The sequence below is a fragment of the Impatiens glandulifera genome, chromosome 1 (genome assembly GCF_907164915.1).
Source record: "Impatiens glandulifera chromosome 1, dImpGla2.1, whole genome shotgun sequence".
Classification (NCBI taxonomy): Eukaryota; Viridiplantae; Streptophyta; class Magnoliopsida; order Ericales; family Balsaminaceae; genus Impatiens; species Impatiens glandulifera.
Window position 1 is genome coordinate 45,862,682 of NC_061862.1, and position 18,207 is coordinate 45,880,888.

Here is an 18,207-nt window from a genome sequence, read left to right on the forward strand (position 1 = left end):
TAAAAACATTTATACGTTCATGTAAAAGCATTTATGTCTTCATGTAAATCTGCAAAAGAATAAAAAAAACAAGCGCTACCAGGTGAAGCTAGCTTCACCTGGGTATTTACAGCGCTCAAATGTGTGAAACAAGCACTACCAGGTGAAGATTGCTTCACTCAATATTTACAGCGTTGATAGAAGTGAAACAAACTTCACTTGATATTAAATTTGTAAGATATTTAAATTAGTTTATTTTAATTATTTTATATGATTATATATTATATATATATATATATATATATATAACAATATATTCAAAGATAACTTGTAATATATTTAAATAAATTTGTAAAACAAAATATTTTTAAATTTATTTGTAAGATATTTAAAAAAAATTATTTAAATTATTTTATATAATTATATATTAAATATATATAAATATTCATGTAAAACCATTAACACATTTATGTAAAAATATTTATATGTTCATGTAAAAACATTTATGTCTTCATGTATGTCTGCAATAGAATAAAAAAACAAGCGCTACCAAGTGAAGCTTGCTTCACCTGGGTATTTACAGCGCTCAAATGAGTGAAACAAGCACCACTAGGTGAAGCTTACTTCACTCAATATTTACATCACTGATACAAGTGAAGTAAACTTCACTTGATATTTACATTTGTAAGATATTTAAATTAATTTATTTTATATGATTATATAATAAATATATATATATATATAACATGTTCAAAATTTTTTGTAATATATTTAAATAAATTTGTAAAACAAAATATTTTAAAATTTATTTTTAAGATATTTAAAAAAATTATTTAAATTATTTTATATTTTATATAATTAGATATTAAATATATATAAATGTTCATGTAAAATCATTATATATTCATGTAAAAGCATTTATACCTTCATGTAAGTCTGTAAAAAAAAAAAAAAAAAACAAGCACTACCAGGTGAAGCTTGCTTCACCTGGGGATTTACAGTGCTCAAATGAGTGAAACAAGCACTACCAGGTGAAGATTGCTTCACTCAATATTTACAGCGCTGATAGAAGTGAAACAAACTTCACTTGATATTAAATTTGCAAGATATTTAAATGAATTTACTTTAATTATTTTATATGATTATATATTAAATATATATATATATATATATAAAACAACATGTTCAAATTTTTTTGTAATATATTTAAATAAATTTGTAAAACAAAATATTTTAAAATTTATTTGTAAGATATTTTTAAAAAAATATTTAAATTATTTTATATTTTATATAATTATATATTAAATATATGTAAATGTTTATGTTAAACCACTAACACATTTATGTAAAAACATTTATACGCTCATGTAAAAGCATTTATGTCTTCATGTAAATCTGCAAAAGAATAAAAAAACAAGCGCTACCAAGTGAAGCTAGCTTCACCTGAGTATTTACAGCGCTTAAATGAGTGAAACAAGCACTATCACGTGAAGATTGCTTCACTCAATATTTACAACGTTGATAGAAGTGAAGCAAACTTCACTTGATATTAAATTTTTAAGATATTTAAATTATTTTGTAAAAATATTTAAATGAATTTGTAAAACTAAATTTTCAATTTTTTTAATATATTTAAATAAATTTGTAAAACAAAATATTTTAAAATTTATTTTTAAGATATTTAGAAAATATATATATTTAAATTATTTTATATTGTATATAATTATATATTAAATATATATAAATGTTCATGTAAAACCAGTAACATATTTATGTAAAAACATTTATACTTTCATGTAAAAGCATTTACGCCTTCATGTAAATCTGCAAAAAGAATAAAAAAAACAAGCGCTATCAGGTGAAGCAAACTTCACTTGGTATCTTGTTTTTATTTTTTTATTCTTTTGAAGACTTACATGAAGACATAAATACTTTTACATGAACATATAAATGCTTTTACGTAAATGTGTTAATAGTTTTACATAAACATATATATATATTTAATATATAATTATATAAAATATTTTAAAAATATAAAATATTTTAAAAATATTTTTTAAAATATCTTAAAAATAAATTTTAAAATATTTTGTTTTACAAATTTATTTAAATATTTTAAAATTTTTTTTGAACATGTTGTTATATATATATATTTAATATATAATCATATAAAATAATTAAAATAAATTAATTTAAATATCTTACAAATGTTAATATCAAGTGAAGTTTGCTTCACTTCTATCAACGCTGTAAATATTGAGTGAAGCAAGCTTCACCTGGTAGTGCTTGTTTCACTCATTTGAGCACTGTAAATACCCAGGTGAAGCAAACTTCACCTAATAGTGTTTGTTTTTTTTTTATATTTTTTGCAGACTTACATGAAGGCATAACTGTTTTTACATTAATGTATAAATGTTTTTATATAAATGTGTTAATGGTTTTACATGAACATTTACATATATTTAATATATAATTATATAAAATATAAAATAATTTAAATATTTTTTTTAAAAATATCTTACAAATAAATTTTAAAGTATTTTGTTTTACAAACTTATTTAAATATATTACAAAAAAATTTGAACATGTTGTTTTATATATATATTTAATATATAATCATATAAAATAATTAAAGTAAATTCATTTAAATATCTTACAAATTTAATATCAAGTGAAGTTTGCTTCACTTCTATCAACGCTGTAAATATTGAGTGAAGCAATCTTCACCTGGTAGTGCTTGTTTCACTCATTTGAGCGCTGTAAATACCTAGGTGAAGCTAGCTTCACCTGGTAGCGCTTGTTTTTTTTATTTTTTTGCAGAATTACATGAAGGCATAAATGTTTTTACATGAACGTATAAATGTTTTTACATAAATGTGTTAGTGGTTTTACATGAACATTTACATATATTTAATATATAATTATATAAAATATAAAATAATTTAAATATTTTTTTAAAAATATCTTACAAATAAATTTTAAAATATTTTGTTTTACAAATTTATTTAAATATATTACAAAAAACAATTGAACATGTTGTTTTATATATATATATTTAATATATAATCATATAAAATAATTAAAGTAAATTCATTTAAATATCTTGCAAATTTAATATCAAGTGAAGTTTGTTTCACTTCTATCAGCGCTGTAAATATTGAGTGAAGCAATCTTCACTTGGTAGTGCTTGTTTCACTCATTTGAGCACTGTAAATCCCAGGTGAAGCAAACTTCACCTGGTAGTGCTTGTTTTTTTTTTTTACAGACTTACATGAAGGTATAAATCCTTTTACATGAACATATAAATGTTTTTACATAAATGTGTTAATGATTTTACATGAACATTTATATATATTTAATATATAATTATATAAAATATAAAATAATTTAAATAATTTTTTTAAATATCTTACAAATAAATTTAAAAATATTTTGATTTACAAATTTATTTAAATATATTACAAAAAAATTTGAACAAGTTATATATATATTTATATTTATTATATAATCATATAAAATAATTTAATTTAAATATCTTACAAATGTAAATATCAAGTGAAGTTTACTTCACTTCTATCAGTGCTGTAAATATTGAGTGAAACAAGCTTCACCTGGTGGTGCTTGTTTCACTCATTTGAGCACTGTAAATCTCAGGTGAAGCAAGCTTCACCTGGTAGTGCTTGTTTCATTCATTTGAGCACTGTAAATCCCCAGGTGAAGCAAGCTTCACCTGGTAGTGCTTGTTTTTTTTTTTTGTTTTTTTACAGATTTACATGAAGGTATAAATGATTTTACATGAACATATAAATATTTTTACATAAATGTGTTAATAGTTTTACATGAACATTTATATATATTTAATATATAATTATATAAAATATAAAATAATTTAAATATTTTTTTTAAAAATATTTTATAAATAAATTTTAAAATATTTTGTTTTACAATTTTATTTAAAAATATTACAAAAAAAATTGAACATGTTTTTATATATATATATATATATATATTTAATATATAATCATATAAAATAATTAAAGTAAATTCATTTAAATATCTTACAAATTTAATATCAAGTGAAGTTTGCTTCACTTCTATCATATAAACTGCTTTTACATGAATGCATTTTATATTCACCTGAGTGAATATATATCAATCAGTTTTATATGGACAACTTTATGTAAAATAGTGTAGACTGTCTCTTCAATGGTCATGTAAAACAGAGTGAAGCGAAGGAAGCTTCACTCATTTCTGTTTCTGCTGAACCCGGAATAAAATACGGGTTCCGGGTTCTCTTTCTTCCTTTCAACCCAATTTTAATTTATTAATATAATAATAATGCTGAGTTTTGATTGGTCCGCAACAGGGGAACACCCAATTCGATAGCAGAAGATCTGATCTGGGAAGATGGAGATTGGAGACTCTCTATGAGAGAAAGAGTGGCTATTTAAAAAGAGAAAATGAATATTTTATTTTCTTTAAAAATGATACATATATATATATTGCAATTTTCAAATTATTTTTAAAGACGTCTAATAAACCAAACTTTATTATAGAAATAAATGTTTTTTCTTTTCATAATTTTTAGATCTTACTTGTAAAGACGGTCTAATAAGTCTAAAATTTAAAGTAGATCAATTAGAATAAATATTAGTTTATTAATTAAAAGTTTCAAATTCGATTTAACTGTAAAAAATAAAATATTCTCTAACTAAATATAGTTAGACCTTGTTTGGTTTGGTTATTTCAATAACTGAAATCTAAAAAATATTATTTCACTCTCTTATGGTTACGAATTTATTAACCAATACTAAAATATTTGTTTTCTAAATTATTATTGTTTTTATTATAATATATTAATAAAATTTATCACTTTATCAAAATCATCGCAAACTATTAATTTTCAAATAATTCAGGTTATTAAAATAACCCCGAAAAACGCTTAGTTTTAACTTTTTAATATAGACTTTCTAATTCTTTAAGAGGTTTATCCAAAAATTTCACAAATTTTATTTAATATATTATTTTTTATTTAATATTACATATTTTTAAATAATATAAACATAAAAAAGTTGTTGGGTTTTGCAACAACAAAACTATGGATCTTCTTAGAAATCAAAACCTATAGCAAATCAGATTCCAAATCGTCTATGACGATAAACAGATTACCAAGAACTGAAATAGCACAAAGCAATAAACGACAACACAATATACGTGGTTCGGTCAAAATCGACCTACGTCCACGGGAGGGATAAGTTTCACTAAATCAAACAAATGTCAATAATAGAAACTTACATGTCCTGCTCTCAAATGAAAAAAAGTGATTACACTAGGAATGATTGGACTACTCCACAATCAAAAACTCCCCCAATCTCTCACTTTGGATCAGCAAAGAACAAGAAGAAGAAGGAAACCAGAAAACCCTAGATCTGTAATTCACTCTCTCTCTATTTGCTCTGTTATGAGAAAAATACCCAAAAAAATTATTTATACTCTAACCCGTTTTCATAAAAGAAAACCCTGACCCGTTTACCCAGAATTTAAAACCCGCCCGCAATGGCAAGGAACACCAACAATTCTCCCCCTTCCGAGCCATGGGAGAATGTTGCTATAAACATTCATCATCGTGACGCTTCTGCCAGAACCATTCTGGCTTTGGCACAACATATCTCATGCTTTCCTCTTGGCAAGCCCTTTGTCATCATATCTGACCCGTTCTCATCTGTGTGCACTTTCTCCAAGTATAACTCCTTCTTCTCGAGCACTTCACGGATCCAATGGTACCTTCTTTGGATGTGTTTTGAACGTGAATGGAAACTTGGATTCTTGCTCACATGTATAGCACTCTGTGAGTCACTAAACACCACAAACCTGTCTTGTGCAATGCCAATTTCTTTCAACAATTCTTTCATCCATCTCATTTCTTTACAACATTCAATAATGGCAATATATTCAGCTTCTGTAGTAGACAAAGCAACACATTTCTGTAGACGAGACTGCCATGATACAGCTCCTCCTCCAAAAGTAAACAAATACCTTGAAGTTGATCTCATTGTGTCAATATCACCACTCATATCTGAATCAGAAAACTCTTCAACATGTGACTTTCCAATACCATAACACAAAGCGTATTTGGAGGTCCCTCGAAGATATCTCATTAGCCACTTAACCGCTTCCCAGTGTGTCTTACCAGGATTTGAAAGAAAACGACTAAGTACTCCAACCGCATGAGCTATATCCGGTCTTGTACAGACCATTGCATACATCAGACTGCCTATTGCTGAAGCATATGGAACACTGCATATTTCTTGTCTTTCCTCTTCATCCTTGGGAGACATTGTCTTGTTTATTTTCAAGTGTGTAGCCAATGGAGAAGCAACTGGCTTTGCCTTGTCCATACATAATCGTTTTAGAATCTTCTCAATATATCTCTCTTGAGATAACCATAGCCTTTTCTTCACCCGATCACGAATGACCTGCATTCCAAGAATTTGTCTTGCTTGACCCAAGTCTTTCATCTCAAAAGACTTAGCCAAATCCTTTTTCAGCTTGGCAATCTTGAGCTTGTCTCTCCCAACAATCAGCATGTTATCAACATATAGGAGAAGTATAATAAAATCATTAGAAGCAAACTTTTGCACAAAGACACAGTGATTTGTAGACGTCTTCATGTACCCATGGATGGTCATGAACGACTCAAACTTAAGATACCACTGCCTTGGTGCTTGCTTCAAACCGTACAGACTTTTGACAAGTTTGCACACCTTGCTTTCCTCACCTTTCTTATTATAACCTTCAGGTTGCTCCATATAAACATCTTCATCCAAATCACCATGGAGAAATGCAGTCTTGACATCAAGTTGTTCAACCTCAAGATCCATACAAGCAGCTAGACTTAACACCACCTAGATAGAAGTCATCTTCACTACCGGTGAGAAAATCTCATCATAATCGATTCCATGCCTCTGGCCAAAACCTTTGACAACCAACCTAGCCTTGTATCTTGTCTTGCTATCATCACCTTCTTGCTTGATCTTGTACACCCATTTATTTTGTAATACTTTTCTGTTCTCTGGTCTTTCAACTAGATCATATGTGCCATTTTTTAGCAATGACTTCATCTCTTCATCCATGGAAGCTAGTCATTCTTTCTTATGAGCATCCTCAAGAGCCTCCTTATAGCATATAGGCTCCCCACAATTAGTTAGAAGAACATACTCTGTAGCAGGATACTTAGAACTTGATCTTTTCTCCCTAGTAGACCTCCGAAGTACCTTTGTTTGTTGATTCTGTTGATTTCCATCTTCTTGTTGAACTTCAAAATCAACCTCAACATTATCACAAAGATCAGTTTCAGTATTAGTATCATTTCTATGGCCTACAGCTTGACTCTGAGGAACATCATCATCACTATCTGAGTCTGAAGCTACATGTGGCCTTGTCTCCTCAACATCACGAGACAACTCAAGACCAGAAAGGTCACGTATGTATGCATCAAGCTTTTCACCATCTTCAAAATTCTCAATAGTCTGATCTTCAAGGAATACCACATCCCGACTTCTCAAAACCTTCTTATCAATTGGGTCATAACACCTGTATCCCCACTTTTCATCACCATACCCCAAAAATATGCATTGTCTGGTTTTTGCATCTAGCTTAAACCTCTCATCTTTTGGAACATGCACAAAAACTCTGCAACCAAAAATACGTAAATAGTCATAATTAACATATTTACCTGACCAGACGCTTTCTGCACACTTATTATTAAATGGCTTGGAGGGAGAACGGTTGATCACATACACTGCAGTGCTCATGGCTTCAGCCCAGAAATGCTTAGTCAACCTGGCATGGGAGAGCATACTCCTCATCCGTTCCAACATTGTACTGTTCATCCTCTCTGCCACACCATTTTGTTGTGGAGTCTTGGGCACAATCTGTTCATGTCGAATACCCTACTCTTTGCAATAATCATCAAATGAGCCTATGTACTCTCCCCTATTATCTGACCGCACCCTCATCAATTTTCTTCCTGTCTCTCTTTCAACTAGCTTGTGAAAGACCTCAAACCTTGCTGCAACCTCATCCTTGGACTTTATAGCATAAGCCCAAACCTTCCTAGATGCATCGTCTATGAATGTTACAAAATAGGAAGCACCGCCTATGGATTTAATCTTCATAGGACCACAAACATCTGTATGGACCAATTCAAGGACATTCTTTTTCAGTTCAACTTTTGACTTACTGAAGGAGACTCTGTTCTGCTTACCCTTCAAGCAATGCTCACAATTTTCAAGATGAGCATCCTTGAGATTCAGCAACTCATTACTCTTGATCAAAACATTCAGCCCCTTTTCACTAATGTGACCTAATCTCTTTGTGTGCCACAACTCAGAGGATGACTCCATTAAAACAGAATATGCCGCATCATAGACAATTTTCAAATTTGTCTTGTATAAGGAACAACATTTCTTACCTCATGCAATAACCAATAAACCCTTGCTTAGCTTCCATGCTCCACCACTGAAAACATTATGGTAGCCTCTATCATCGAGCTTACCTGCTGAAATCAAATTCATTCTCAAATCAGGAACATGTCTTACATCTCTCAATGTCAGGAAGCAGCCCATGTTTGTCTCAATTCTAACATCACCCAGACCAACTATCTTGGACACACCATTATTACCCATGCGAACCTCACCATAATCACCAGCTTTGTATGACTGGAAGTAACCTTTGTGTGGAGTTATATGGAATGAGGCACCTGTGTCAACAATTTATGCTGTTTCATTTGAAGATGTGCTAAGACAGGAGTCTTGACAGTTAGAAGCATATGTCAGTTCACCATCTGAAGCATAAGCAGATGTATCTGCACTCTGTTCTTTCTTTTCTCTGGGCTTCACTGTACCCTTCGCTTTATCATTTTTAAATTTCCAACACTCATTTTTCCAGTGACCCATTTTTCCACAGTAATGGCAAGCACCATCCTTCTTTTGAGCTCTAGACTTGATTCCAGACTTTCCCCTGCTCGAACCACTTCTATTATCTTTTGATCTTCCTCTATCAGCCACCAACATATCAGACTTAGAGGGTTTATCCCCCTTTCGATTCTCCTCATCAAGTAAGGAACTGGTGACAAATGCCATGTTGACTTTACCATTTGGTGTTGAGTTGCTGAGAGTGATAATAATTGTCTCCCAACTTGCAGGCAAAGATCCAACGACTAAAAGTGCTTGCACCTCATCATCAAAGTTTATCTTCATACTACTCAGCTGATTCAAAATATTTCGAAATTCATTCAAGTGCTCAACAATTGATTTATTATCAATGTACTTCAGATTCACCAGCCTTCGTACCAGTGCTGCTTTATTCCCTGCTGACCTCCCAGCATAGAGACCTTCAAGTTTGCTCCACACACCATACGCTGTAGTCTCATTCTCAACATGGTGCACAAAATTTACACCAACTTAGGAATGAATAAAGTTGTAGGCCTTTCTATCTATCTTTTTCCAATCAGCCTCTTTTGTAGTCTCAGGTCTAACACCCTCATTTTCAATTGCTTCATTCAAATCATCTGAAACTAACAGATCACTGATCATCAGTTTCCATTGCCTGTAGTTTGTACCATTCAGACTCACCATATCAGGTCTAGATTTCCCCATTATTACTGCCTTAACAACTGACAAAAACACCAGCAAAGAAACCCAGTTGATCTCTTCTATGAATTTCGCCAAATAACCAGCAGAGCACTATGCCTTGCTCTAATGTTAAAACAGATAACCAATTAATATTGCTCTGATACCACTGTTGGGTTTTGCAACAGCAAAACTATGGATCTTCTTAGAAATCAAAACCTGTAGCAAATCAAATTCTAAATCGTCTATAACGATAAACAGATTACCAAGAACTGAAATAGCACAAAGCAATAAACGACAACACAATATACGTGGTTCGGTCTAAATCGACCTACGTCCACGGGAGGGATAAGTTTCACTAAATCAAACAAATGTCAATAGTAAAAACTTACATGCCCTTCTCTCAAATGAAAGAAGTGATTACACTAAGAATGATTGGACTACTCCACAATCAAAAACTCCCATAATCTCTCACTCTGGATCAGCCAAAGAACAACAAGAAGAAGGAAACCAGAAAACCCTAGATCTGTAATTCACTCTCTCTCTATTTGCTCTGTTATGAGAAAAATACCCAAAAAAGTATTTATACTCTAACCCGTTTTCATAAAAGAAAACCCTGACCCATTTACCCGGAATTTAAAACCCGCCCGCAATGGCAAGGAACACCAACAAAAGTTAGATATGAAAAATTAAAATAACATTTACAAACTAATTAAATGTGAATATATATATGTATAAGAAAAATGATTGGGGAGAGAATTTGTGAAAAAATTACGTGGTGTAATTTGATTCACTGAAATTTTTTTTTATCTTTTTTCTATCTCTTAACCCTTTATTATTTTTTCAGTCAGTGATGTGGACATGTCATTCCCTCATTAAATAATATAATAAATTTATAAAAATTAAAATTTCAAATGTAGAAAATACAATAATCTTAAACTTTTTTAGGCTGATTTCAAATACGAACTCGTTTAAGTCATGTAACGATAAGTGAGAAAACCGAACAAAACGATCAAGTTTTGTCAAAAGAATCTCTTCTAAATATTCTTAACGACATTAAAAATTGTCATTGTTCGTAGATTGATAAACAACATCGAAAATGTTTCGTCAAATGATAATTAAACATCTACATACATAATCAAAATAATGAAAATCTTTACAAATCAATAGAAAATACTTGTAAAAGGTTTCCAAATGAAATATAAGTTTCAATAACTCTTTATCGAACAAAAAGAGAAAAAACAGATTTAATAACTTCCTATTCTTTACTGTTAGAAAATGGATAAACACATATTCGAGAAAAGATTAACAAGATAGTTAATAGGTAAACAATAAACAATCTACCAAAATCCAAAAGTTAAGAATATTATTCGAGTTATAAAAATTCAGAACAAAAAATCTTTGTAATTCTAAAAATACCATAAAAAGTAAAATAAAAATGACTTTTTAATTCTATAAAAGTTTTGAAGAAATGTCTTAAAGGATCCACTCCATTTCATTGTCACGTCAAACTTAATGTATATATATTAAGATTGGATCTAAACCAATAAAACCAAAAATTTACCTAAGACAAAACATATATCTACTATCAACTATCATATACAACTAACTATCTATACAAAGTTAACATTATTTACTACATTAATACACATCTCTAGAGAAATATGGACCAATTAATAATAGGACCTACAACTGTATGTTTAAGATTGTTTTCTGTCCAAACATATGATTTCTACACAAAGGGATGAATTTCACAACAAAATTCTACAATACACACCATTAGCTAAAGATAATTCTATACTTGACAACTAAATATCAATGAATAGAATCTCATAAATAGACTTGTTTTGAAATTGCTGGAAATTCAAAACAAATATAAATATATATAGAAGTTTATTGAGAAACTGTACAAAAATCTTCATTTAATCCACCTTAATTTTTTGGGTTTAATACAAAATCAAACCATCAAAGTGGCAAATAATCTACCTTAAATGCCAAAGAATATGAAGCCATTATTATGTCAACAATTACTTAAGGTAAGAAATTTTGAACAGATGATTACACAAAAATATGTATACATTGAATGTCTATGATTTTGCTACTAGTTCAAAACTGTGAAGTTTAAAGATTTATCTGGTCATTGAAGAAGAGAATGAAAAACCGGGACGATTTGATCTCTATTCTTCCTTATTTGCCGCTTTCTTTGAGTTCGTCGTCGGGGCTCTTCTGGCCGCCTCAAATTGTAGAAATTCTCAAAACTCTATCGCTAGGCCCCGGTCAAAGTGGAGTAACCTCGGGCTATATCCTTTTCCAAGCCATTTCTTCCCTCAGGCGATCCATTTCTCACATTTTCACTTACGACAAACTTGCTACATCCTCCTCTGATGGTTATGCTCTGTTCTTCGATAATGTAATAATAATACTTTCCCGTCGTTATTTTCTTTTGCAAAAATAATAAACATTTGATAGTTCGGTCGGTTTTAGCTGACATCTTGTAATGTGCTTGGCAGTTAATATCTCGAGAGGAGTCAAGGAAATGGTTGGGACATGTTATTCCTTCAATGTCAAATTTGCTATTGCGTCTTCCATCTCTATTAGAAGCTCACTATCATTATTCAGATATCCTTTCAGCAATTACTAGAGATCAAGCCATAACAGGTTTACGTTTGATAGAATCACAGATGTCAGGGATAGTCTTTCTCGGCCAGGTCATTCAAATTATGCATCCATTTCTTGTGTTGGCATAGTTTTATTCGATATGTTTCTTCATTTGAGTTTGATCTGATCCATTACATTTTGTGTTTCAGGAATTAATTGGCGCTTTTCTTGTATGCTCTTTTTTCTGTCTATTTCCAATTGCTGATAGAGATGAAAAAAATCTTCCAACCATCAACTTTGATCAAATGTTTGCGTATGTAACGTTACTTTATTAAAACATTAAAGAAAATGGAAATAGCGACGATTTCCTTTACCGTCGCTATTGATCCAATAATTTCTAACGTCTCAGGATATTTAGCGACGATTTTCATTAGAATAAGGACGGTTCTATCATTCTTTTTGGTGGTTTGATTGGAGATATTAAACAATTTTTTTTCTCAATTTGTATGTTTCAGGAGTGTTTGTGGTAGTAATAAAGAGAATATGGAGCACAAAGTGAGATGTATAATGAACTATTTTGAAAGGCTATACAATTCTATGCCGACAGGAACTGTATCCTTTGAACGTAAAGTTTTATCTCTAGAATCAAGTCCTCGTAATGTTTGTTATCCCAAAGTTGATGATTGGAGCAATTCATTGTTACCCCTTTGCCAATTTGAGGTCATTGTATTTTTATTAAAACTACTGCATTATAATTCTTTACTTTTTACTGACTATTCTTTCATTATAATTACCTTTAGGCTTATAATTTAGGTTTAATAGAAGATCAAGCACGTGGAGCCATGGAAGTAGATTTTTCTGGTCAATACTTTGGAGGTGCAGCTCTACATACTGGTTCTCTACAGGTTTTTTATTTTTACTAAAGCATCTTATTAACTGTTAATTTATAGTATTTGATATTGTTGATTTGTGTTGTAATGTTATAATGCTTGCTGATATATTTGTTTATGTGAATATTTTGTATAAACTTTTGGATATCTTAAATTTAAACCAAACTATTAGGATAAAGAATCTCTTTCCAGTTGATTCTTTGTTTTTTTCATATTTGTGTTCATGCACCCAATACTAATACACATATAAATATATAATATTATTACTATAATTTATTTATCTTTTCATATTCTATAAAAATTCTAGATTTATATTTATTTAATAATATGATTTTTTAAATATATTATACTACATATACCATATAAAAAGATAATTTTGTTAATAAGTAAATAATTTTGAGAATATATAAACCTAGGCTAGATTAGTAAGTTAATTCTCCATGCCATTTGTCTCCTTCTTATTCTAGGAGTGATCATTCAAAACAGTTTAATCATTTCATAACCTACATTGAATAAATTTTATGCATATACTAATTTGATTTTTTTTTTGTCTTTATTTAATAAGAGAATTTGTTTGAAAATTTTAAATTTTTGATATTTTGTAGTTTATTTTGTTTGATTAATAATAAAATTTATTAAAATTAGTTTAGTCAAATATTAACTATTGAATGTATAGTGCAGAATATCTAAAATATCAAGTTAACTCAATATTTAATACATCAATTTCTTCTAATATAGGGTTGGATATTTAGGGTTTTAATAGAGTATCACGGACGTAGCAAATCGTCGAATATAACCTTATTTTTTATTCTAACCATTTCTATTTACATAAATCAAACCTAACTAATCTCGTTTGTTTTTTTGTTCCCTTCCAAATTTTTACCAGCCAAATATATTACACAAAATAATATTATTCTTGAAGTGAGAAAAAAGAAAGCAATTTTGTCATTATCTTTTTTATGGAACTGTTTTGCTGAACAGTCTTATATCCTTGAGCTTGTTTGATTTGTTTTTTTTATATTATTTTAACAAGTTTTTTTCTTTCTATTTTTATTTATTTATTTATTTTTTATAAAAACAAAAAACCCAAATTGTGAGAAGCTCTTGTCTCGTCTATGTCTTCTGAAAGGAACTTGACACAATCTCTCTCCTTCAATCGACAATCATGACTATTGCAAATTCTGATTTATCAAGAAAGTATAGTATTTGTTTTGTCACCATCAATGTCAATCTCATAATCAACTATCACTCTTTTGATCTACAGGTATTTTCAGATTTTTATTTTAGGGTTTTTTTAGATTTTTTTAGGGTGTTATCCAATGTATAGAGAAAGAAAAATTAAGGGGCATTTTGATCAATAAACCCTCTGACAGTGTGACACTGTTTTTTAATTATCAAACAGGATTTTTTTTAACCCATAAAAACAAAGATCAAACAAGCACTTAGAAATAGTGAAAATAAAAATAAAAGTGAATTTTATTTTATTTAAGTTTAAATTTAAAGATGATTGAAATAGATGGAACATTTTAAAATAAAACTGAAGAATTTTTTTTATTATTTTATAAACTTTTAGATAAGTAAGAATTTTTTTAAAACTAATTGGATCAGGTTAAGTTTGATTTTTGTCTTTTGTTTACAAATTGGTTAATCGACGAGTATTAGTATCGGTTTTACCAATTATCTGGTTATACTAGTTCAGGTCGGTTAAACCTTTTTATCATAATTATAATTTTTTTAGATTATAATTTATAATTCCACATTATTATAATATTATAAAAATAATTTTACATATTTAAATTAAACTATTTATTTTTTATAAATTATAATTTATTTTTTAAAATTAATTCTATACAAATTATAATTTAAAATTTAAAAATAACTAATATATATTGATTATTAAATATTATAATATATCTAATATTTGCAAAAATAACTAATATAAATTATAAGTATATAAATAAATTATTATCGGTTTACCAATTAACATGTAGACCGATAAAAAAACAGGTTAACTGGTTAAGCGATAAACCGGTAAAATGAAACTGGTAAACTATCGGTCTAGTTCTAGTTTGATTATCGATTTTCCATTTTTTTTTTCACATCCCTAACTATAATCCTTTGAAGTGACAAAAACTTTGTCAACCTATTCAATAAATTATATAAGTTATGACATGACGACTAAGTAACCCAAAGTCAAAAAGATGTCAGGCATGACCGGGGTTATCCTAGTTTTGACTTGTCACAACTTTAAGGAAAAAAATAGTTTAAGCAAATATTAGTTTACCAACTTTAAGCGATAAAAATAGGAAATATTAAATATGGATAAAACGGGTGGATGATGTCGATCTCTACCTTTTATTTTCAAATAAAATTAGGAAATTAGAGTTCATATCACTTTCATACCAATTTGTTTTTTTTTTTTTGGGCTAAGCCCTCCTCAACCCTAAGGTAAATCCGTAGCTGTATCCACACAAAACAGGCTTACGAGGAGTTCCTTTCGATGACAACTACCTCAACTTGTTATTGCGGGAGAGCCACTTCCTTTGTTGGCTCATCAATTGTTGTTGCATTTCACATATCACCTTGTTGTATGGTAAAATTACATGTGAAACTTTGTCCTGGAAAATCCACTCAAGATTATTTAATTGAACACTCTACAGTATCAGTTAATATGATTGATTACTCATGATTTTCTTATGCAGGAAGAGATTCGTTTCATGATCAACCCAGAACTGATTGTTGGCATGCTTTTCTTTACTGCCATGAATCACAATGAAGCTATAGAAGTTGTTGGTGCTGAAAGATTTTCAGATTATACTGGGTGAGATGATCAGATTATTACTTAAACTTGTAACTATAACTTTTCTATATCATGATCATCAAAAATAGATAGTAAATGTGTCACATTTAATTATGTTATATTGATTACCTGTTTGTGACCCTTTTTATAATTTACTAAAGTTTTACAGGTTTGGCTTCACTTTCCGCTTTTATGGTGACTATATAGATAGAAGGGGTATGGATTTGATGGGAAGACGTAAAACAAGAATAATTGCAATAGATGCTTTGTGTATGCCAAGAATGAAACAATATTGCCTAGGTTACCTTCTTAGGTACTCATCTTTACCAATAGATCAAAGTTTTCGAGTTCGATTTCCACTAAAATCGTGTTAACTTGTTTTGAATCTATAAGGGAGGTGAATAAAGCGTTATGTGGGTTTCAAGAAGGATTCAAATTTCAGCAACAACATCAACAGAACACGGCTGATATTCCTAGTACTTCCCGTGTTCAAAGGGTAATGTCTTGTGTCATTTGTGTTCTATATTCTCAATTAATTTTATCCCATTGAAAATGATGTGAACTTACATAATGTAATATTTAGGATAAGGGTAAAGCTAAAGCTTCTTGTCTAGAGAATGTTGAATCAATCTCCGAGGGAATTGCAACTGGAAATTGGGGATGTGGTGCATTTGAAGGAGATCCTGAACTTAAGGTTGTAATTCAATGGCTTGCTGCATCTCAGGTTATCCTTTTCCTATTGCAAATGAATGTTTTGTTGTTCCATTTTTGTGTACAAAATAGATCTTTCATCTTACCATGTTGAGACTAATGTTTTTTTCAGGCTAAGAGACCTTTTATCTTATATTACACATTTGGATTGGATAAACTAAAGAATATTGAGAAGGTACTTTATGTTGTCCATTGACATTCAATTTGTTGCTACTTCCAAATGACTACAATATGATTACAATATGATGAACTGACAGTTATTCCAGCAGATTTGTGAGCGGATTATTGCTAATGGATGGACAGTTGGGAAGTTGTGGGAAGTAGTAGTAGAGTACTCATCCAAAAGATTAGATGGAAGGATCTTAGATGGTTTCTTCACTTGGTTCTTTACGCCTCCTCCCACATTCTGAGATTTTGATTCGTAATGAAAGCACAACCGATAAAGATGTTTGAAGAAGATAGTGTGAAAGTTGTTGGACTTCTTTCATACAAGGAAGACAAAAACGGTTATGCTGCGAGTTATAAATTATTTTTTTTCTCATTCTCAATACTCAAAATGATACATTTTTTTCATAATCCCTATAGGGATTGAGGTATTCTATCGGTATAACAAATGTGTTTATTTTTTTATTTCTTTTTATGTTTTGTAAGTAAGAAAATGGAAAGATGTAATGGAATTTAACAAAAAAAAATATATATATCTTATTTGTAAACAAATTATTGTTTACTCTTTTTTAAAGGATGTGGCACACCTGTGTCATATGATTATTTTTTAAAATATGAAGTTAAAAAATTGATTATTTAGTTGATGATATATTGTAAATTAAATATATGACCTAAAAATAGGTTAATTAGTGGAGCTGAAATTGCTACGTTTGAAACGGAGAATTATGACTGGGTGTCATATTAATTCTATTTTAATAATAAGAAAAAATATTTGCATTTTCTTTCTTATAATATTTACTTCATATTAGATTAAGTATATTAAAAAAATATGTTTATATGTTAATTTAATTTGTGTACACGTATTTTTAATTAAATTATGAAATCTTACCATTTATTTTTTTTTACTTTTAATATTTTACATGTTTTTGTCTCAGGAAGGTTTACCCCCAAATTACAAAATTGTATAAAACTCTAGTTTTCATATTTGTACTTTTGATTCATGTAACCACGTAAAATAATAACAATAAAGAAAATAAAAAGAAAGAACATAAATTACAACGAGGTTCGACCAAACTGCATACATTATTGGGAGTGCCATCAAATGTATTATTTAACTTTTATGGTTTAAACCATATATTACATAATATTTATAGAGTGGTACATTAAGTCACAAAGACTAAACTACTATATGTACAACCTATTAATTCTAAACTTAATTAATATGTGTATATAAACCACATACACAACAATCTCCACATTGACGAATATTCCATCTCATAAGAGATAAATCACATGCCTCCACCTTCGAGAAATTCAAGTCTTCTTAGAAGATAACAATATAAAGTTTCAGACACTCCAAGTGGACTGCCTAGTACCTACCACCATTCCTTAACAACTTGAGACATTCAACAAGCCTAAAAAATGTCTGAAT

At 29.4% G+C, this 18,207-nt stretch overlaps 1 protein-coding gene across 1 annotated transcript; it reads left to right on the top strand.

The window, feature by feature from the left end:
* Positions 1-11,763: 11,763 nt before the first annotated feature.
* LOC124922003 (poly(ADP-ribose) glycohydrolase 1-like) lies at positions 11,764-17,206 on the top strand. The gene is made up of 11 exons (XM_047462716.1): positions 11,764-12,021; positions 12,122-12,319; positions 12,419-12,522; positions 12,725-12,929; positions 13,010-13,114; positions 15,802-15,920; positions 16,069-16,212; positions 16,293-16,395; positions 16,483-16,623; positions 16,723-16,785; positions 16,880-17,206. The coding sequence occupies exons 1-11, from the start codon at positions 11,764-11,766 to the stop codon at positions 17,018-17,020; spliced, it is 1,581 nt and encodes a 526-aa protein (XP_047318672.1). The 3' UTR covers positions 17,021-17,206.
* Positions 17,207-18,207: the final 1,001 nt, after the last annotated feature.

Excerpts from the sequence above, each read along its gene's own strand:
- LOC124922003 (XM_047462716.1), top strand. The coding sequence starts at position 11,764 with ATGAAAAACCGGGACGATTTGATCTCTATTCTTCCTTATTTGCCGCTT. Across the intron at positions 16,624-16,722 it reads AATGGCTTGCTGCATCTCAG|GCTAAGAGACCTTTTATCTT; the intron begins GTTATCCTTTTC and ends TGTTTTTTTCAG. Across the intron at positions 16,786-16,879 it reads AACTAAAGAATATTGAGAAG|ATTTGTGAGCGGATTATTGC; the intron begins GTACTTTATGTT and ends TTATTCCAGCAG.